Here is a 22,730-nt window from a genome sequence, read left to right on the forward strand (position 1 = left end):
CTGGAAAAAAGGAAGTGCTTGGTTAATGCTCTACCTAAACAGGTTTTAGATGCTGTTTTGCATTTGGGATCATGTTCCTCAGTGGTTAAACGATTTTGTTTTTGGAAAACTGCTTCCCCCTAGCTTCACTCTTAGCTCTGCATGTCATGCAGCTTTTTGCAAGTTGCATTGTTGAAAATATAATTGCAGTGAGTACAAAGATAATAACAATTGTATAAAAATGCATTACCAGCATTTTATTACATGTGGCCTCCTCACTGTGGTTATCTCAGTAGTTGATACCTTAAATGTAACATACATTTTGGTCTGGAGTGTCTAGCCAAGAGATGCCATAAACCCTCAGCTGGAAACACATTCACACTCAACAACCATAAAGAATCCAATGAAAAGCTGAGGCAGATGTGTGCTTAAATCTCTTATTTCCAATCCTCTTTTTAAGAACCGCTACCAGTAAATTACTTACACAAAGCTGTGACAATACTGGTATACATGCACATCTGGAAAGAAGGGGGTTCTGTATATCCATGTCCAAGAGAATAAATTGCTCTCTGTCTCTTGTGAAACTGAATATGTAATGCTCTCTGAGGTAATTACACCAGAACATTGCAAATGTCTGATGTAATCTTAAATGAACGCTTGTTTTAGACACCAGTGAAGCTGGGAAGGTCCTCGAAGGCCAGCTGGTTGGGATTTATGAGGACAAAGCATCTTTAGAACTTTGACCTCTAAAATCTGTGGACTTTTCCCAAGTTTAAGAGGTTGGCTGGGTGACCAATTCAAAGCAGAGAAGGGTGGGAAGACTCAGGACCCCAGGGTAACATGAGAATGTCATTTGAGTTTAAGTTGCGGCACGGTGGCACAGTTGGTGGCACTGTTGCCTTGCAGCAAGAAGGTCCTGGGTTCAATTCCCGGCTGGGGGTCTTTCTGCATGGAGTTTGCATGATCTCCCTGTGCATGCGTGGGTTCTCACCGGGTACTCCGGCTTCCTCCCACAGTCCAAAGACATGCCTGTTAGGTTAATTGGTCACTCTAAATTGCCCTTAGGTGTATGAGTGTTTGTGTGTTGCCCTGTGATGGACTGGCGACCTATCCAGGGTGTACCCCACCTCTCGCCCATAGACTGCTGGAGATAGGCACCAGCTCCCCCGTGACCCACTATGGAAGAAAATGACTGACTGACCTTTAAAGCCTGATAAGAAATAATATAAAACTGGATACTTTACAAACTGAATTGTTTAATATTAACTGTTGGCAAATTATCTAAATATCAATATAGTTACATTATTGCATTGATAGATTTGACCATTTGCAACAGACATCTAATATGAAAATCTTAAATACATTTCTTCCAGTTATTCTATTCTGCAATTTTATAGGGTGCCCATTTCCTCTTCTGTCACCAACATCCCAGTACCTCCCAACAACTGAAGTCATTCTATAAGTGTTTAAATGTTAATATTTTCTACCATTTTTTGCCCAAAACATAAATCTGTTTGTCAGGGTTGCCCATCCCAAGGGTTTTGGTGTGTTGAACTTCTGATCTTACAGACCTTATAATAAAAATAATTGCCAAACGAGGATATGAACCCATTCCTCGACCTTAAGTAAGGCGAGGAGGATCAGTAGAGAAACCCCATGGGGAAGTACTGCATTGTTAGAGTCAGCCGAAGCATTTCCTGTTTAAGCAGGTCAACTTTATTCTGACCCATAACTGGACTCGCTGAAGAAGGAAGCTGTAATGATGCACAAAGATCCATTCATCCTGTGCTCTTTTCACATTTTAAACCTATCAAATTCACCCATCGATGGTTTTTACTTTTTTTTTGCGTTGTAAATCCACAGAAGTAAACACTGTCTTTAAAGAGTCAACAGTAAAAAACAGCTTATATTGCTACCTTCAGTAAACTGTTTGCAAGCATACTGCGCCACCTAGTGGTCAAGTATCAAAGTTCAAAGAGGACAAGACAAAGTTGAACGTTTCCATATCAAAGTTTATTGCTGACATGCATGTAGAGATCTGATGAAGTAGAAAAATATGTTTTTTTATACAAATGTGTTTATCTGTACAATTAATCAGTTTTCTATATTTAGATGCCCATATCCAACCAAGCAGCTCACAACACATCGTGACTCCATGTTTCACATCCCGCGCTGAATTTACAGGTTGATCGGTCAGTAATATCTCAAATCTGTACTGACAATTTAAACCAATAAATGTGTACTACTCACCTGGCTGTGGGAAGATAATCTGACTAAATGTTTTTTTCAGACACACCTTGCACGTTCTGAATTGTACCTTTTTATCCAAAGTACATCCAGATTAAACATTAAGCAGAGTACAATCTAAGGCTCATCAGGGAAACTAATAAACAGTTAATAATCCGTATTTCTCTCTCATGGTGGATTGCATCAGACAATTCCCACATAATCCCCCTAAATATTAGCATTTAGGGGCTAACAGTTTTGAAGAACACCCTTTTCTGATGAACCTAGACTACTACAATACTGCTATATACCCACAGAATTCACATTGAGATGGGAGAAAGCCAGTGGCTCTCTATACATTTCATTTTAGCCTCTGGATGTGATGTTGGACGGCCAACGTGGCCCCAAGAATGTGTCGATCACCATATGCTGAAACAGAACTGGTAAGTCACTGGGTGGGGCGTTTGTACATGAAGTTTGACCATCACAGTCATCGTGGTGCATTATTTACATACTGACCAGAGAGTGCAGCCTTATGGGGGCAGATTTAGGGGTTAATGGCAAGAAAAATTGTACACCACAAAAACCCTTCCTGTAGATTAAGATGTGAAAATCCATTTATTTTCATAATTTCTTTAAAAAATAGAACTATGTAAAAGTCAGTCTTAATATTAGTGTAGCTTAAGGTGACCAGAAGAAAACAATTGAGTAATCCATAGAGGAAAGGAAATGCTACTCTTTCACAAATGTGTCTGAGGAGGAAAAAGATTTGGATTGCTGAAGTGGAACCACTGTTTAAAGCTGAGAGAGCAAACAGCTTTGGGCCTTGTTTCAAGGAAAGGTTTAGACTGTCTACAATCAATGTCATTGATACAAGCACCAGTGGTTTGGGGGAAGAGAAAGGGCTACACAAGTGAATAAATAAATCAACATGAAACTACAAGGAAAAAAATAGAGCAGTTAGAGACGTTTGGAGAAAGAAAATCCAGAAGCTATAATCATGCAGTTTGAATATAAATAGGAGAAAGTATAGAAAGCCATAAAGCAGGTACCAATATGCAAAGGCAAGATGCAAAGTACGAATGCCTAACAGTCACTAGTTAGTAGCATTGCCGTGGTTTTAAAAATAGTTCTGTAAAAAAACAGAAAAATGCATCAAGCGAACCCAGAAACTGCACTTATAAAACCTGTGAGTTTGTATTTTCATATAAGTACAGAATATTACAGTAATATTTATCCACCACTGGCTGGGCTCAGACGAGCCCACAGAGTGAGATAAGACGAGCATGTACAAGGTGAGTTTGGGAGAAGAACAGATACAGAGCCTTGCAGAGGTATTACAAGCCCTGAACTTTTTCACATGTTGTCAAGTATTTTATTGAGATTATCTCAGGGATCAGTACAATTTATTACTGGGATTATATGTGACAGACCAACAGAAGGTAGTACATAACTGAAAAGAAAGGAAAATGAAGCATGGTTTAAAAAACAAAGAAAATCTGAAAAGTGTGGCATGTATTTTTAGCACCTTGTACTCTGATGCTATTAAATACAATTGAGATAAATTGCCTTTAAAAGTCACCCAACCAGTACCCATAAGGTGTACTGCATTCTTTGAAAGGTTCAGAGGTTTGTTAGAGAACATCTGGGAACAAACATCATCATGAAGACCAATGAACACAGCAGACAGGCATAAAGTGCAGTTGTTTAAAGCAGAGTAAGGCTTTAAACAAACTATTGAAGATTGGGTGGCAAGAATGTAGAAAGAAAGCCAAAAGAATTCCCTTTGCAGTGTAGGGGACACGGCAAACATGGAAAAAAAGAGGTGCTCTGGTCAGAGGGGAATAAAATTGAGCTTTTTTGGCCTACATGTAAAACGCTGTGTTTAGCAGAGAACTAATACTCTGTACATGTTATCCGCCACAGTGAAATGTGACGGCAGCACCATACTGTGTGAATGTTTGTCTTCAGCAGGACAGGCAAGCTGATCAGAGGTGACCTCTTAGTTTCTGTAAAAGACTTCAAAGTGTATCAGAAGTTGACCTTAAAGCAGGAGCACAACTCTTAATGTACATAAAGAGCTACAATGAAATTGTCTAGATAAAAACCTATTGATGCCTTAGAATGGCCCAAAGTCCAGACCTCAATATAATTGAGAGCCCTCGGCAAGACTTAAAATGAATGTTAACTGAGGTTGAGACATTTTCAAAGAATTAGCAACGATTTTAGTCTCCAGATGCGGAAAGGTGGTAGAGACAGACAAGATACTTGCTTCTGCAATAGCACTAAAATGTGGATCTATAACATATTAAATCAGGAAGCTGAATACAAATGCATGCCACACTTTTTTCAGATTTTTATCAAAAAACAAAACAAAACCATGAATACTTTTCCTTTAACTTCACAATTATGCAGCGTTTTTTGTTCATCAAAAAATACTGAGCTAAATTCATTAATTGTGAAATTGACAAATTGTGAGGGGCATTAAGACGTCTGAAAGGCAATGTAAACGATCTTTTTCAATCTTAAAGCGTTCACGTCATTCCCAAAAAACATTCAGTCAAGCCCCACCACAGCAGAGCCTGCTCTGTGTTTCACAGTGTCTGCCACAGAGGCAGGCCAGATAACAGGACACAAGGATAACTGAAGGATAGCTTAAAGGGTCAGAGAATTTCAGCTTCATACAGACTTGTTTGTCTGGCCCCAACCCACACACACACAGCATGCACACTTCAGGATACTTCCGATTCATCAAAGTGAAGAAATGATGGTTCACATTCACACTGAGAGAAAAACCCACTAGTCCCATGATTGGTTTGGATAAGAGGACACAGGGAAGCTACCTGGAAGTCATACAATTCTAAATGAGTCTGAAAGTACCAGTTTCCTTGGCTGAGAAGAAATTTAAGACAGGATTTTTGGCAATGGGAACGTAACAGTGCCTCATCGTCATTGTAGCGGCACTGAGGAAGAGTTACCATCATCATTATTAACTTGGCCTCATTTAGTTCTTGGCATTTGGACTCCCAGGTACCTCACGTTAGCTGCCGAGGTGCTAAAACGATTTATACAGGAATGAGCAAGAAGCAGGAGACAATGCAGAGCTCAAATTTCAACACAAGCTTTGATATTCAAATCTTTCTTCAATGCGTCTACTGAGATAAAATGCTACTTATTCAGGTAAATAATACAAAGCTTATTCCGATTTTCAGAAACCGCTGAAACGGTTTCAAAGCAGTTTTGCAACAACTGAAAACATTAATGCTTTATGCCACTGGTGGGTTGAGACTCGGTTGTTACAATCCCTCGTCTCAGAACTGTGAGCATGGTTTAGAAACAGACGGACAGAGATGAAGAGGTAGATTGATCTGAAATCAGAGTTATGGATAGAACAACACAGCAAAAAACAAAGAAAAGATTGAGAGCTAGATAAGGAAGGAGGAATGGAGGTATACATGAATGACATCTGTGATCAAGTGATTCGACTTGAGGCAATACCAAACCACTGTGAATAGAGGAGGGGTTGCTACATGATTCTGGACCTGTATTGCTCAGGGAAGCCAGAATGGATGGGGAAGTTTCAGAGGCGCGAGGAAGAGGAGCGTGGGGTTAATAGTTTCTTCAACACTGTAGGCAGAACCTCATCAGCACCACGATAGACCATGCCGATGAGTTCGTTGCACAGTGACTATGGGCCAGAGATGGGCGAAGAAACTTTGAGTTGGGAGTTTCGTCCAGGCTTTTCCGTGTTTCAGAGAGGATCCAGACTGGGAAAGTGAAGCTCTGAGGTGGGAATCTGTTCTGGTACGCAGCTTTGTGTCTGCTCCAGTTAGCTTACTAAAACCCATATATGCATCTGTCTACTTGCCAGCTCAGACAGGTCCTCCTGTGTGCCAGTTCAGTCCTCTCTGGTCTGCTTGGCTATGTTTAGTTTTGAGGGAGGCTTGACAGGCTGGTGTGGGTGGTCGAGGGTTATTTCCGGAGGAAACGTTGTGCAAGGGCAGTAGCATCAAATGGACTGACAGGTTGGGCGTCGTGGCCCAAACGCCTGACTGGTGGGATGTTGCCAAACTGCCGCTTGGTAAGAAAGCTCTTGGCTTCATGAATAGTGTTCTTCTCTTCAGCCAACAGCAGCTGCTGGCGCATGTAGTTCTCAAATTCGTACTGTGAAGATTCTTCGATCGCCTTGGCCTGGGTTGAAAACACAAATATTGGCTCACCATTTAAATTTGTTAAATTTTGTTTTAGATAAGCAGTTGCAACTTAGCAATGTGGAATTCATCCCACCCCAACGTTTTTACATTTGTCGCATTACAACCAAAAACTTCAAGCCTGAACCATTTACAACTGCTTGCTCTGGATTTTATTTGGGGGTCCGAGGGTAGAGTAGGGTGAATAAAACTACAAGCCTCATTTCTCAGAGTTTTCTTTGTAGAATAAACTGAAAACCATGGATCAAGTTCCTCCTTCTTCACAGATAAGGATTACTTTGTGTTGGTCTATCACACAGAATCCAGATAAAATACATTGAAGATTGTGGTTGTATCATGACAAGATGTAAAAAACCTCAAGGCCCTGTAGTAATATTACTATGGGCCTGTAAGCACAGGTCAGGTCAAAGAAAAACGTTTATAAATCTTACCTCCTGCAGATGTTCTTGGTTATTGACCTGATCGTCAATATCTGGAACTACCTGTAGGGGGCCACTCATCGATGAAACCGACTGCCTGTGATTAAGTACAAAAAAACAACATGATTAACAAATTAACAGTGATGAAAGTTTCCAGTTAAGTATGTGAAGGTACCTTATGATAACTGGCCATGGTACATACTGAGACCTGACATGCAACATAAATCATGAGTTAGTTTTTCTTTTTTAAAGAACCAGCAGGTGGAGCACCTACCATGAAGCAATAATGGCACTCAGTGACTCCAGCACTTCTCCTGCAGCCAGCCTCTGCTGAGGGTCCAGCACGAGCAGCTTTCGAATGAGGCACACCGTGTTCTCAGACACACGGCCGTCTCTGAGAGGAGGTGGGAAGAGCACATAGAAGGCTGTTATTTTTTATTAAAATGTCAAATATTGTCTTAACAATGTCAGAAGAATCAGCATGCAAAAACTACCGACTAAAAAGGTAGCAATTAATCGTTGACTTCATTTTGTGTTTAAGGCTGTGAATGAAAGGATACAGAATTCACTGAGTGCTCTGCTTTGGATTAACACTCACTCTGGAATAGAGTACTCTGCAGCCTTGATTTTGCGGAACAGTTCTTGAGGTATGCTGTCATAAAAAGGGAACTGGCCATAAAGCATGGTGAACAAAACGACACCGAGGGCCCACATGTCGCTGGGTTTTCCGCGGTATGGGCGACCTGGAAACACAAAGGAGAGGGGCGTCTCCATCTTTGTAACAATAAATAAAACAGACGTGTAGATAAAATTGTCCATAAGCTCACACGACACAGAGGGTGACATTATTTTAGTCCAATAACAGATCATTTCCTGTTTTTAACAGGCCTGATCACACATTCAGTAAGGTCAAGTCACAGGGTTTCAATGATTAACACAACTGGCAAACATGAACTAAATGACTCAGCATTTATGGCACTTCTGTGAAGTTTGCAACTTTTAAAATGGGAGAGCGGCCTGTTAAAGCAAACAGAGACAATCAAACAGCTGTGTCTGTAGAATGAATAAACTGGAGCTGATGAGGCCGTAGCATCATAGGCTACACATTACCATAGGCACTGTTGTTCCAGCCAGAGAGGCGGCAGCAACAGCAGTCGGCAATTACATTCAAGCTTGTGTCACACATACACGGGCGGGGGATGGGAGTAGTTTCCCTCCGGTGAGTCATCAGCGGATGAGTCACTGAAGTTCTGTTTAATTGTGTGCCTGTCACGTTGTGCTGATATGTACGCAGAGGTTTTATCTACAGCTTTCAATGAACTGGAGGGGCAGGAAAATGCAAGATTTAAATCATTCCAAATCCAGGACAACATCCAGGATGCTGATCAGGATATAAATAATCAAATTGATGCAACTTATGGGTTTCTACAGAACTGCTGACAATGCTGCTGAGAAGTGGGGAGCCGAGCCCATCCTGATGTTTTTTTCTATGTATGCAGAAAGCATTCCTGGGAAAACGCAGCATAACCATGAATACAAAACAAAAACAAATTCCACTATTGCGATTTCACAGGTCGCAACATAACTTCCTAAAAGTTGCTCAATAGTGAAACAGACTTTAAATATTACGCAATTCTACGATAAAAATCCCAAGTTTGTTTTTGGAATCAAATCAGTAAAGTTTAATTACAATATTTGCCTGAAAATGATCACAAATATATTTAATAGTTTTTTTTTTATGTTAAGCAACACATTACAATTGTACCTTGTTGTAGTGAATCAACAGTGTAACAGAGTTTTACACCGTGGAGGAGAAAAGAGCATTTGCCTAGTTGGGATTTATTATCAGTTTTTTCCCCACAAGTAATAAAAATGGGCAGAAGCAGAGTTCCAACTCGGCTGTGTGGTAAAAGGGGAATTTCAGTATTTTTTGCATCTGGACATTCTTAGATCAGTTAAAATCTAACTAATATTAGGAACAGTACTGTAACTATATTACCCTAAATTAAATACAGTTCTAGTAAACCACAGCTTGTGATCAGTAATAGCCTTATTCCTCAAATTTCCCCAAAACAAACAGGAATTTCAGTATTTTCTCAGGCTTCCAGTTCAGAAACCTGAGGTTCAGTTTAAACCTCAGAAGTAAAAAGATGTAGGGGCCAAAAAGCAGGAGTTGTTTACAGCAATTCATTTTTATCTCTTAGATAATGGATAAAGATTTAAAGTCTGGAAACGTAATACGTTTTGCTATAGTTATTTTCTTTTATTTACCAACACTTAACCAGTCTTGGAAAATGATCACCTCCAAAGCCCAAACTTTTCCTGCTTTTTTAAGACTGTAGGAACCCTAAAAAAAATCTTAAATCACAGGACAAACAGAATAGAATACCCACAGGTGTACCAGCAGCAAAGTGAAAGGGAAATGAATGCATGGAGATTCACAGAAAGGAAAAAATATAAAAACTAGAAAAGCACTCAGAACGCAGACCTCCACCAAGCCAATAGGGTCATTAGCGCCTCGTCAGCTTTTTTCTACATTGATGAGTTATACTCTGGGTGACTTCTGACCGCTGCTTGTCAGCTGCTCACAGAGTGAGCAACCGTGTGGGAATTCCAAGTTGTTGCCCCTTGGTGTAGCAATAATAAATAAGTCTTCAAAAAATGTCCTGGAATCCAGATGGTGCTCCGCATCATGGCGAAATTTCTAATCAACTGTTTCTTGTCCTAATTAGCACCTTGTCTGAAAATTTCATCCAAATCCTTTCATAACTTTTGGAGTTATTTTTGCAGCAAACAGACAAACCAACACCTTGGCAGAAATAACAACATAATAAGAATAAAAGACTGTACAGTAAGGGGAAATTTACAGTATAGGAAAAATCCTACCAAAAAAGGTATTAAAAAACAAAATACTTCGATTATATCAAACCCAATCTATGCATGACCTCTCTCAGCAGCTTTTAGCTCTTTACTGGATATCCAAACAGCAACTTCTGTTAGGAAGAATGTACGTGGGACATATTTTTCACTTACCACTTAATACATCAGGACTAATGTAGGCTGGGCTGCCTCTCTGGTCTTTCAGCAGGTCATCCTCACTCACCAAGTGCTTTCCCAGGCAGAAGTTAGTGATGGTGATGCGGTGTGTCCTAGTAAACAAAAAAAAAAAGCACTTTTAATTTTGAGCTAACTGAAGATCAGACTATTTCACGTTTAGCTGACTCATCAGAGGACAGTTAATTTATTAGGCAGTTGCTAGTGTTAATGGCAATCAAATTTCTATTAGTTTACAGTTTCAAAACTACCAAAACAGACACTAGGCATGAGATGTCTGCAGAAAATGTTGGGAGTGACCAAGGTTTCTCTGGCTGTATGGACCACATCTAAATTTTCTACACTTTCCACATCTAGACCCAGTGAAGACAGCTTGCATTGTTGAAGTTCAAACTGAGCATCAGAATGGTAAAGAAACAAAGGCTAAAATAACCCAGGGTCACCAAAGCGGACAATAACATACTGAAAAAATATCGCCTGGTCCGATGGGTCTCATTTTTGCTGCAGCATTCTGATGGCGAGGTAAGAATTTGGTGCAAATAACATGAACGCATGGATCAATCTTGCCTTATCAATGGTTCAAGCTGTTGGCAGCAGTAAAATGGTGTGGGGGATACTTGGCACACTGTGGGACTGTTGGTACCTACTGAGAATCTTTTAAACACAACACTCTACCCTCCCACTGGGAGGAGGCCCAGGGGACGGCCAAGGACACGCTGGAGGGACTATGTTTGTCGACTGGACTGGGAATGCCTTGGGATTTCCCCGGACGAGCTGGAGGAGGTGCCTGGGGAGAGGAACATCTGGGTGTCTGCTGCCCCCGCGACACGGTCCAGGATGAAGCGGAAGACGGCGAGTACGAGTACTCGAGTATTGCTGCTGACCATGTCCATGTCTTTCTGACCACAGTAGCCTTATCTTGTCATGGCTACTTCCAGCAGGATGTTGCGCCACATCAAATCTCAAATCATCTCTAACTGGTTTCTTGAACAAGACTATTCTTCAGTATCCTCCGCAATCACCAGATCGCAACCCAATAGATGTGCAGCCAACAACTGAGTGATAATATCATGTCAGTATAAACCAAAATCCCAAAGGGATATTTAAGACACAGGGAGGTCCAACCTGGTACTAACAACGTGTACCTAATAAAGTGGCCAGCAAGGGAACTTTCAAGTTGAATTCTAGTTGAAACTGAAAGACAAAATTTACAGTAGGAAAAATAAACTGATACTGTCTGAGATACAGGCGGAAGCCTGAATACTAGACATGGCTGTCAAATGTATGAAAAGATGGTGAAGCATTTTCTATCAGTCACAAACATACAGTACTTTCTAACCTCTTAGTTAACATATTTCTATGTGTAAAGCATGTTGAATTAACTTTTTAATTTGCAAAGAACCACAGTGTGAACTTTCCATATATTCATAAATGTGGTTTTGTTATTGTGTTGTGTGTTCAAAACCTTTAAAGCTGTGTGTCAAGTAAATTCAGTAACCCGAGTCAGTGCCCACCTTCCTACTTTTTAATAAAGGATCCAGGCAATTTAGTGATTAAATCTGAGAAGACTGATCGCTTTTAGTAATTTGGTGTCTGCTGAAATGTGTCACTAGGAAATGGATCAGAGTAAATTTAGTTTGCTTATGATAGAGTGAAACCTGATTATCCTGAAGCTGAGGCCTTTTCTGTTGAGGGAAAAAAAAGTTGAACTTCAACAAACATATGAGTCACCCTGTGGTGTATGATAATTGCTGCAATGACTAAGCCTGCACAGTGATGTGTTGGAAACGGTTTTTATATAAGCTGCATATATACACAAACATGCAACATGATATGCACCCATAAGCACTCCCATGCTGAAGTGGCACACACTAAAATGCTTTGAAATGACACAAAAAAAGCTGCCACCATCAACATCCTTGGTACTCTCCACATCAGGCTTTTCACCCACATCCGCTTTCTAAAAAGCTTGAGGTCAAGAGCTTCCCTTATTCTCTCTCACTTTCACACTCTGTCGCACACATTCGCTGCCTCCGTTAAAGCGTCTGGAGCTGATTCCTGATGAACACTCACTTTTGGACCCAACGTGCCAATCTCAACCTCCCAGTGGAGGATCAACTCTGAATGAAGTCCAGCTTCTTATGAGATTCACCCCCCTAAGAATGTTTTTACAATCAAAGCTTCCAACTAAACATTGGTTTTGTAACTTACCCGAGGAGGCTGCAATGCTTCAAGGACCCTCAACATAAAACTGCCTTTATGGACAAGTCTCCTCTTTTGTTTGTGTGCATCACGACCCAGGCTTCTATTCTTGCACCGGAGATTGAATAAATGAGATTGCATGTTTGCCTTGTGAGGCAAGGGTCCCTGAGGACAGTGGATAGACCACGCAGTCTCCGCTTCCTGGTCACATGACTCCGGTCAGGAAACTAGAGACCTATAGAGCCCAGATGACTTCTCCTTTCCACCCAGCAATAAAAATACATGCGACGAGAAGTGAGGTTAATCGCAGGGCAGCTTTCACAGCAAACGACAGTTCTGAGAACTGACAAGGACATATTGTTGGAAGGGTTTCAATAACACTCTGGCTTTATGTAGCAATATCTACAAGATGTCATCATAGATATTGTAATCACCACCATATTCATTTCATGAATCCTTCTGTTCCAAGTTCTTTAACTTCAACGGTATTTAAAATATCTAATTATTTTATCATATTATATAATCAAATATCCAGAGGAAATACTTTATAGGAAGTCATTAAAACTCAAAAATACACAACCAGTGGATTGATTAAACACATCCTGCTTCACAACAGCTGGCTCTGGGAGAGGAAGTCACATCACTTCTTGCACAAACCGCTGATATTTTTGATGCATTTGGTGCATTTCTGGGAAAAGCACCAAATGCTGACAAACTACAGAGGAGGAGAGTGGGGTTTGATTCAGTATGCCTATAGATGGTCAAAGTTTTCCCACACTCACTGTCCACACACACACACAAACCTTGGCCATGAAAGTGCAGCATATGGTGATATACAAAAAAAAAGGAAGAGAAATGAGACCGCTGTGTTAGAAAAAGCAAAATACAAAGAAAATAAATAATGACAATCTGTGTGTATGTGTGTGTGAGACAGTGACTTGCACTGCGGTGTGAGTCAGCTCTGAGCTATCTAGCCTTTGGCATGTCTCTCCTTTGTCTCCAGTCAGGACGACATGTTCCTCATACCTACTCTGCTCCCCACCACCCTCTTCTCCAGGCCAAAAAACGATTTCATCACTTTCGCCACCACTTCTCGTACTACTGTTGCTGCAGATAGGGTTTGGGGTCAGGGAGGGGTGTGAATAAGAACCAGTTGCTTTCTAATTTGCACATACTAAGCCATGGTGAATATTTTGGATATTCACCATGGCTTTGGATTACCAAGACCTTGTTGGAGATGCCAGGTTACTATATTTTGGGAGAGAGGGTGGCTCTATAATGCATGCACCACAGATTATACCCATTTGTGTAAAGTTGATGCTGTACTGAAACCAAACTTGTAGCAATATAAAAGAAATATTAAGATCAAGTTATTAGTGACACCTCTGATGAGATGAGCCCTGTTGGATCAATCCAAGCTTTGCACTCAGTAGTTGACCAGAACATTCGCAGACCTTAAAAGCCCAACTTTCGTCCAATCGTTGTTTGTCCCCTACTAACCGCTCCCACGTAGAACTGACAACACTCCTTTTTGTAGATGTTGTTACTGAGTGAAGAAGACCAAAATTTTGCCATTTTTAGCAACAGCAAAATGTTAAAATGAAGTCAGAGGAAACTCAGAGCTAAAAGGAAACTATTTTCCATATTTTTGTGGTTTAATCTGGCTTAAGAGAGAACACTTCAGCAGCAAGGCTGAATGGAGTACTGCAAAGGCACTCAGTTTTGTTCTTTTGATGAAATCTCATAGTATGCACACAGAAACTGCTGTTTTTATAACCCTAACCACACTAATCACCAATATAAGATGTTAAAGCCAGTCAACTCAGTTATTTTGTTTTTCCTTTTAAAGATTATTTTTAAAATTCTGCATGAAGTTGCCTCTGCTCCTAAAATAACTGGTCAATGATTTCTCAATGCAGGAAGGCTACTGAAAATATTTTGGCTGCTATTTTATAATCTTTTTATATTACGGTTCTAAATGACTATTGGAATCAGCTAAAATCAGTACAGGCAGGTCAAATCCTTGGAAAAACTGGGGACTGGCAATCGGCTGCAAAATTCTGATTGTTGCATTTCTTACCAATTCGCATATTTTTAATTTGCACGACGAATCCAAACAGAGCTGTAAGGATACCCCAACACAAGCTGGTATTCTAGCACCCTGAAAGCAGAGCAACAAACCAGCACAATAGAAATGCTTAGAGTGGCTTAGGCCTCTTGTGTAGGCTACAGTGTAGGTTGAGAATACCAGAGGTATTAATCAACCTAAAGTGAGCGTAGGAACAAAGTGATTGTGGGTCAGCTTTAGTCATTCAGTTGTATCAAAGCAACTGCCTCAGGAGTTTAGGAAAAGTCTGTAAGATTATCCCATCGTTTTTAGTGAAATCAATGTAAATTTTATGCCAACTATAAATGCCTATTCTAGGCATTTAAAAAAAAAGGAAATGAGAGCAAAATTTAAAAACATTCTTACAGTAAGGAAGAGAAGTTCTCACCATTTGAATACAGCCCTTTCATATGAATTAGTTGGAGAGGGTAGTTTTCTATCCTGCACGTCTCATCTGAGCTGCAACGCTTTGACATGGGGTGCACTCAACAGGGTCTTCTGCACATTACTAAATTGCTCGCATGGCCCCAAAACCAAACAGTTTCCCACTGAGATCTAAGAAAGGCATATCGTTTGTTTTTTTTAGCACCAGAGTCCATTTTCAAAACTCTATACTATAGGGAATGAATCATTTATCATAACTCACAGCACTGACAAAGCCCCAGATTTGAGTACAAGAGAGCAAGCCCTTAGGTTCCTGAGTGTAATCTCACTCTTAATCAAAGAATGTGGCCTCTGTCTGGGTTTACAGCTTAACGCACCTTGGATCCAGCCTGCTAAGGCCACTCAGCCATCGTTCACATTACTGGCAGGCTGAAACAGCAGAACTGGCACAATAGGTGGCATTTTTTGCCATTAACTGACTGACAGTCCTGGATGAGTGACTGAGCCTCGACTTACCTTTTGTTCAGCACCATGTTTCCAAGCTTGAGGTCTCTGTGCACAATGTTTTTCTGCAGACAGGAAAGTGGGAAGGAAAAACAGAAGTATGGTCACATTGTGCTCAATGAATCATTCGCACAACAAGAAATCAGTTTCTGGGAGTGGCACGCGAGCCTTGGAAGTGAGTAATCAGAAAAATGTGCAACTAACTGACAAACAACAACAAAGAAAACCATAGTATAAAAGCTGTGTCCATTGATCAAAGACAGAAGATGGTAAGCAGATTTTGTTGCAGATCCATACTTTACAATGTTGCAATTACAAACCTTATGAAGGGCCTCCACCACACGCACAACGTCATAGAAAATGACAATAGCTTCACGCTCGCTCAGCCGCTTCTCCTTTATGACGTAATGCTGGAGGTTTATTAGATCTGCTGTCTTGTCACTGAAATCGTGAGCGCACAGGCAGTCCAGCACGAGGCAGATCCGCTTCTTCATCTTACGGACTTTGTTGGCCTCCATGTCCTCCACTATTTCATAAGCGCGATCCTGAATCCAGAAATAAGTGTGCGTTGAGAGGGGTTCACTTCTTAATTTGACAGAACAGTTTAAGAGCTTGAGATCCATTTGTCTCCATTTAATTAATATAACCTAAGGGATATCACAAAGAGTCAAAAGGAAAAAAATTCAAAGAGGATATGAGGGTATTGAAGCAACGTCCTTGATATTGGCCGGTGGCCAGAATTTGACAGGTTCTGTTTGATCCTTTTCAGCTTCCAATCTCTGTTTCTCATGGAACATGTTGGAATTGAAAATATTGGCAGCTTTAAGGAAATCTTAAAGTGAAGGTAAGAGTCTAAATTATCTACTGAATAAGAATGCTGTTTTTGGCAATGCTGGCCACACTAATGACTAATATAATATAATAAAGCCAGTTTACAAGGTCTAGTAAAACCTGTTGTACAGGGGACTCGTCTCTTACACAATGATGTCACAGCAGCGCTGCCCCTAATTTAATCAATCAATAATCGCTCTTGGCAGGAAGGCCAGGTAAAGAGATTTTCAATCCTGTTCTTATATCTTCTGGTATTATAGATATCTAAGAAAAATCTAAATCAGCTAAAATCTTTATTAGCTGGTTAAAGTTCTACAAAAACTAGATGTAAAAGAATCGGGACACAAAATCCTGATAGGTGAGTCCTAAGATAAAGGCCATTATTCAACGGCTGACTACAGCTGATATGAATAAGGCAACTGCACCGTCAGTGGGGTTGAATGTGGATAAAAAAGATGAGAAAGGTCATTTCTATTCTTAAAACTCAAGCTAATGTAGACTCACCACTTCTTTCCTATTGATTTTTTTATCAGGTTAACAGCTTATTTTTAGAGGCAGTCAGCAACTCTGAAATAATTAACCATGAACGGGTTCACAGACAGTCGAGATGAACTATAATTATCTAATCAATATTGCAGACCTAAACGAATCAGCTGTGCATGGCTTAATGCGGCTATTCTAAGATGCCTAACAAAGAGAAACAGGATGTGAATGGAAGACAAAGAGGGAAGACTGAAAGAGAGAGCTGATGTAACCATAAAGTTAAATGAGAAGGCAGATGGGACGGCAGGAGAGGGAAACAAAACGGTAACAGATAAATAGCTTTTAATGGTGTTTCTATTTCTATACTGAAACAACCTTGATAAGGATATTATAAGCAGCTGGCCCAACTGATGACCAACCTGCTGCTGCTGCTGAACTGATAAGATTAACAATTACTTGCTCTGGGGTTGTTAAATATATTAAGAACTGAAATCTAGGTGACAGGGGCTTTGCCAGAAAATTGATGCTGTATTTGGAAAGCTCAGCCAGAGATGTAGGTTAAACGAAAAAGACGTGTAAGTCTAACTGTACCTGGAAGAGGCCATGGTGGTGGACCACACCATCCTGGTTGTGAAGCAGAGAAAGGAGAGAGTATTCAGTATGCAACAGCATCTTCCCCTGCCTCTCCTCCTGGGTCTCCCCGGCAGAGTCCACTCGTTCCTCCAGCGTCAGGATCTGACAACAGAGCAAACATTAAGCACAAGAAAAAAGATCTAAATGGATATAAACAAGAAATCATAGTCCAGTAATGATATAGCTTAAACACTGACATGTCTGGTGCAATGTTTCCTTTAGAGGCCCCTTGATTGCTTACAACCTACTGGATAATCCCAGTAAATGCTCAGCATGGCTCACGTTTGCTTGTTTTTGCCAGTCTTGAACAAGGGGCAATAAAATTTGTACCAAGAAAGGGTCAGAAGTTTAGATGTCTACAGAGACAGCCAAAAAAACTGTTGTGTTGAACTGAGTTTTGAAATAACTGTGATCACAGGAGACCATGCTGAATACAATCGACTTACTTTGAGCTGATAAAAGTCATCTGTGCCATCTTTTCTGGCCAAACACTGGACTATGCTCGGTACTGGTGAGTTGCCCAGGCGAGGTCCTGCAAGGACGAGAAAACGAACAGCTGCATGACCAAAAGGCAATCTACACTGCTTGCGTGTTTGCTCTCACCAAAACTCATTGAGGGCAGTGTTTACATGTATCCTCTAACACCCCAAGTGTGACGTTTTCTTTAGCAAAGTATTTGGTAAACTGTGAGGTAGCTGTGTTGCAGAATACAATGAATAGGAAAGAAATCTATAATCCTGGAGGAAGGAAAGAAAAAACTGCCCCAGCATAGACTCAAGTCTTTCTGTCCAATGTCAGGAGGATCAGCAAAATTCTTCAAATTCTTGTCTCAGGCGTGTGTAAGTCCAGAGTACTTACACAGGCAGTGAACATGAATGGCTTGCCCTAATTTTCTGCAGGCTATGCATGGAAGCAATAAGCATTGCATATATTTATCAAACGGTACAATTTCTTTCAAAACATTTCTGCAATATATTTTATGCAGTACTAGCTTTAATACCAAGGATGAAGGGGCCAGCTCGCTTGGCATTACTGCCAGATATCCCAGGACACTGCAGCTTGCTGGCCCTGCCTGATGTCTCTCCAGCTCCCCTCTCTGACGAGCGCCTTTTGGACATTCTGGAGCTCTGCAGGGAACAAATCTGATTAGCTCATGGGACAAAGATAGCCAAGTAAAAGAGAAAGTACACACATGTAACAAGAACAGCAAATAACTAAATGATTTTAACAAATTGCTCAAATAAGAATATACTTAGAGCTTTAGGAGAAGTTAAACCAAATAAATGAGAGGACATTACTTTTCGAACCGAGGTTAAAAGAGCTAAAGTTCAGGGCAGCTCCATCCAGACCATTTCTCCCACCCCTCACATTTACACACCTCAGTGTGAATGTGAAGCCATTACAGCTCCATTTAGAATAATGGCTGTTGGCGTCAAGGTCAACACCTCAGATCCAGTCTCCACATTAGACAGGTTGTGTCACAATATACTATTTCAAATGGAAGAAGCTTGCATGCAAAATGCATGCATGACTCTAGCATAAGATTTTTTTTTTTAAACAGCAGCAATCTCATCTGACTCACTAATCCTAAACTTTTCTCCTGCAGCAACAGACATGGATTTAGAAAAATCCCCATGCTCTTTAATCTGCATGTTTTATTGCATAATCTGTGCAAAATGTCTATCTATCCTTTAGACGTGAATGCATGTTTCAACATGACCAAAGAGTAAAAATACAGAGCCATTGCTTATTGATATGGAAACAAGATTCAGAGACCAGCAGAACCAGTGACAGTGTGACACATCGTCATAATAGAAACTACCTTAACCGACACAGGGGATCTCATCCACCTCCCAGAAATCAGAGGGCAACAGGTATACTGTGTTTACTGATACTGAGGGCCCGTGTGATGAAATGCCATCTGTTTCCCGTAATGGGGAAGTAGTGCCCTGAACTGAGTGGAATGATTCATCCTGCTGTCGTCCCAAGTTTTCATTAAAAAGAAATGCTTCAATGTTCAGATAATAATCTTCACTAATCAAATTGTCAAAAGTTAGCAGCATCCACTCCCAGAGGGCCAGGAGGGGAAAAGTAGCATACTATAATACTTCAATGGCTGAAAGATGAGGAAACAGAATGTGAAATTTCTAAAAAGGAAAAAAGGTCTTTGTTCAAACCACCAGATGTCACAATTGATGCATTAAAGGGGGTGACAAAAGACACATTATAAAACTGTATTGTTGAACTGTGGAATTTCAGAGTTTCCTTTTAATCAATTAAGAAACACTTCGGTTGCAAACTCAATTGTGCGCCATTCACCAGTTGGCAATCTGGGACATGGAGGAGGTAGGACAGCTGGCTATTCAGTCAGGGCTAGTATGAATTCTCACTTCCATGAGGCTTTTTGTGATCCCAGACAGCAGACAGTGTCATCATCATGTCTCTCTGCAATCTGTCTCCGTTTCTGCTAGTCATCACCCACTGAGTCTGATGAGTTGAGGCTTTCTGACAGCGTTTATGGCACAAGTCAGAGTGACACCAAGTCATGCTTGGAATAGTAAGATCTTACTCTGGAGGACACAAAGAAGTGGTTCAACAGGTAAAGCACTTCATGAGCTCCCTTGACAAGGAATTCAATTTTCATTAAGCTGATGCTGCTACTGATAAGGTGACTATAGACATGGTGGACATGCTTTTAAACCAAAGATGCACCAACCAACCAGATGGAGACCGGAATCAGAATTTTCCCATGTTCTGCAATTTATATACAGAAAAATCTATTTTTTTTCCCCCTGATCATTACATACATCCCAACAAAGAACTTCAACAACTCTCAGAAGCAACATTATATAATTTGATACCATTTGTACTAAAATAAAAGCAGATAAATGTAAGCCTGAAAAATCCTTTTTCCTCTTCCTTAATGTGCACAAACATAAAAAAAATGCCCCCCATTTGGATTGTATAATCACATAGAGCAAGGGTATGTACTTTGATACAATTTATTTTACATTTACTAAAAGAAAGTTAGGATGCTTTGATGCATAATTGTAAATAATCTTGTAATTTTTTTCATTATCTATTCCATCCAATACTAATCTCTTGATCAAAAAACATGCAGCATATTTTGTCTTGTGTGTTACAGCCATTGGGTCAGGCATCAAAGAAAACCACAAATCTGTGTTCACCAGAACAGCCTCTCTCCCTAATGTTAACTGCAAGGTGGGCAGTTTGACAGTTGAAATAAAAAAAAATCTGTTTATCCACATGATCAGTTAAGATATGCATCAATGAGTCGGTCACAGATCAATTTTCCCTTGATTAACTTTGATTTGTGATCAACCGATCAAATACCCCATAGACATTGATCGCATCCACTATCAACGTTATATTTTTATAAACACATCAACCAGTACACAAGCTTTGATGCAAAAATAAGGATCATCTTGTAATGCATTTATCTACGTTGTTTCTGTTATGTGTGAGAGTTCTTGTATATGCACTTCAATCATTATCTTGGATTTAAAACACCAAACTAACTGACATTAATGCACAGACACAGAACTGAGGTTATTCATCCATCAGCTAAGAACCTCCTGCAGTGTTGTGGAGCCGAACCAGTCACATCCAAAAAAGTAAAAGGTCGATGCAACCAACTCCTGAATGCTGACCTAAATGACACCAGCATGATGACAGCATACACAGCTATCCTTTTCTAACACTGCTGCGACTCTGCACACAGCCAGTGGGTCTGGCAAACAGGACTGGCTGTGACTATACCAGAGGGAGGACAAGCACAGATACAGCCTCTGAATCATATCACACGAGAAGAGGAGAGACACGCTGCCAGTGCCCACAAGAAATGTGGGCTTCCTTAAATAGGATCAGAACAAAACAAATATGTAGGTGTCTCACGACTCACCTATCCAGACTCAATTGCATGCGCCTGGGCACTGCAAGTAAAAGCTGCAAAAATCATATACCATCATATGCACACTCGAAAAAGTAACATGCTCCAAATCAAGAAAACGCCAACAAAACGAAAAGAAACAACTACGAGAAACATGCAGCTTTGGACCCACATGGAATGTCGGCTCACACACTCCTCTTCTACTGCAGACCCATTCATCATTGCAATAACATTGTCCTTGACCACACAGCCACGCAAAGGTCAGGCCATAAAAGCACTTGACAAAAAATGATTGCAATTGCACAAAAGCTGCCCCTGCTTTGCTTGGTGCCATTTTGGGTCCACAAGGTCTGGACACTGTTCTGGCAGCGTGCTGTGTAAACTGAGCGAGTCGTGGAGCAAAGCGCTGACGTTATGCCCAGCAAGTTGAACTCAAGCAGATCACAACTTAATTAGCAAAGTGTCAGCGACAGATATTAGGCCGAGATTACATCATAAACACACGCTGTGTCGTATTTGTGTGAAATATGACTAACTATCCTTAGTGCGTATATGAACTCAGGTTAAGCCAACTCAGTTTCTCGGTTAAATACGTTACAACAGCTCGGGGCTCGTGAGCCACACAAAGGGACACACAACACAACAAGGAGAGGGGTGCAAACACAGCTGCTGTTAGCATGAGTACGTTGGATTCAAAAAGCAGCAGGGAGGTTTAAATATGGCTGTTGACGATCTACGTTACAGCTAACGCGGATGGGAGGCCATTTAAACAAAGTACATTCAACATTACAGCTGGCTCACGGTGAGAGAAGCTAGATAGCAACGGAGTCACAGCCTCGCTTACCTCAAAGCCAAAACCACCGGCTAAGATCTGCGTTGTCTTCCTAGAATATCGACATTTCTCAGGCGAACGCTGTGGTGGGTGTACGGAGCTCCTCTCTCAGACGGGGGAAGCTTCGGAGGTTTTAGTTTCGCGTTGTTTAACCTCTATTACTGAAATGAGCAATTAAGGAAAAGCCTCCGCTTCTCGCATCTTTCCACAGCGACAGCGCCACCTGACAACGGAAATGACGCACAAAGACGTTTGATTGACAGCGACGTCCAACCAATGACAGCAGTTGTTTCTCTGAATGGCTGTGCCCTGATGATGAAATTCTCTGCATAATAAAAAAAAAGTTGCTAACTGAAACCATGACATCATGGGACTTCTCACTAAAGCTATTTGCCTTTTTGTAAAACTCAATCAAACTTAATGCAGAAATTGCTTGTCATTTATAGAACATCATATCATGGTCAGCTTTTCAATTTTATTTTGCTATTTTGTTTTGCATTGTTGGAATTTAATTGCTTTTGTTATTTTTGGACTTTGCTCACATGTTTTTAACTAAATTTCTCGCTTAAATATGTTTACTATATGTTTGAGCTATTTGTGAAAACACTGTATAGATTTCAAGAAAATTTGACTAAAACAAATCACATGGAAGCAGTTTAAGAGGAGGACAAGGGCAGAATGGAGTGGCTTAAATTTGGATAAGATTTTCAGAAGTCATTTAAACCACGTTGTTAGAAAACGATCTGGTCTGGTCAATACTTGAAGATTGATCTTAATTGCTTAAGTAGAAGGCAACTGGACTTCTTGAGGGCATTTCCCATCTCACCCAAAAGGCTTCTACATTTAAAGATTGATGTGTGTGTCTACATGTTTTACCTCTTTTGTGAATGGTATGGATCAATTCTGTCTGAAATAAAGGTGAATTAATACATTCCATTAAGATGATTTTAAATTC

General features: G+C 40.5%; 1 protein-coding gene across 1 annotated transcript; it reads right to left on the reverse strand.

Moving 5' to 3' along the window:
• Positions 1-1,973: 1,973 nt before the first annotated feature.
• stk40 (serine/threonine kinase 40) lies at positions 1,974-22,050 on the reverse strand. Its single transcript, XM_047360977.1, has 11 exons — positions 21,788-22,050; positions 18,034-18,160; positions 17,480-17,565; positions 16,992-17,135; positions 15,407-15,631; positions 15,099-15,151; positions 9,869-9,984; positions 7,434-7,578; positions 7,110-7,229; positions 6,848-6,932; positions 1,974-6,396 (listed from the first exon to the last, which is right to left on the reverse strand). The coding sequence occupies exons 2-11, from the start codon at positions 18,149-18,151 to the stop codon at positions 6,178-6,180; spliced, it is 1,311 nt and encodes a 436-aa protein (XP_047216933.1). The 5' UTR covers positions 18,152-18,160; positions 21,788-22,050; the 3' UTR covers positions 1,974-6,177.
• Between the last annotated feature and the right edge of the window lie 680 nt (positions 22,051-22,730).

The sequence above is a fragment of the Girardinichthys multiradiatus genome, chromosome 3 (genome assembly GCF_021462225.1).
Source record: "Girardinichthys multiradiatus isolate DD_20200921_A chromosome 3, DD_fGirMul_XY1, whole genome shotgun sequence".
Taxonomy (NCBI): domain Eukaryota; kingdom Metazoa; phylum Chordata; class Actinopteri; order Cyprinodontiformes; family Goodeidae; genus Girardinichthys; species Girardinichthys multiradiatus.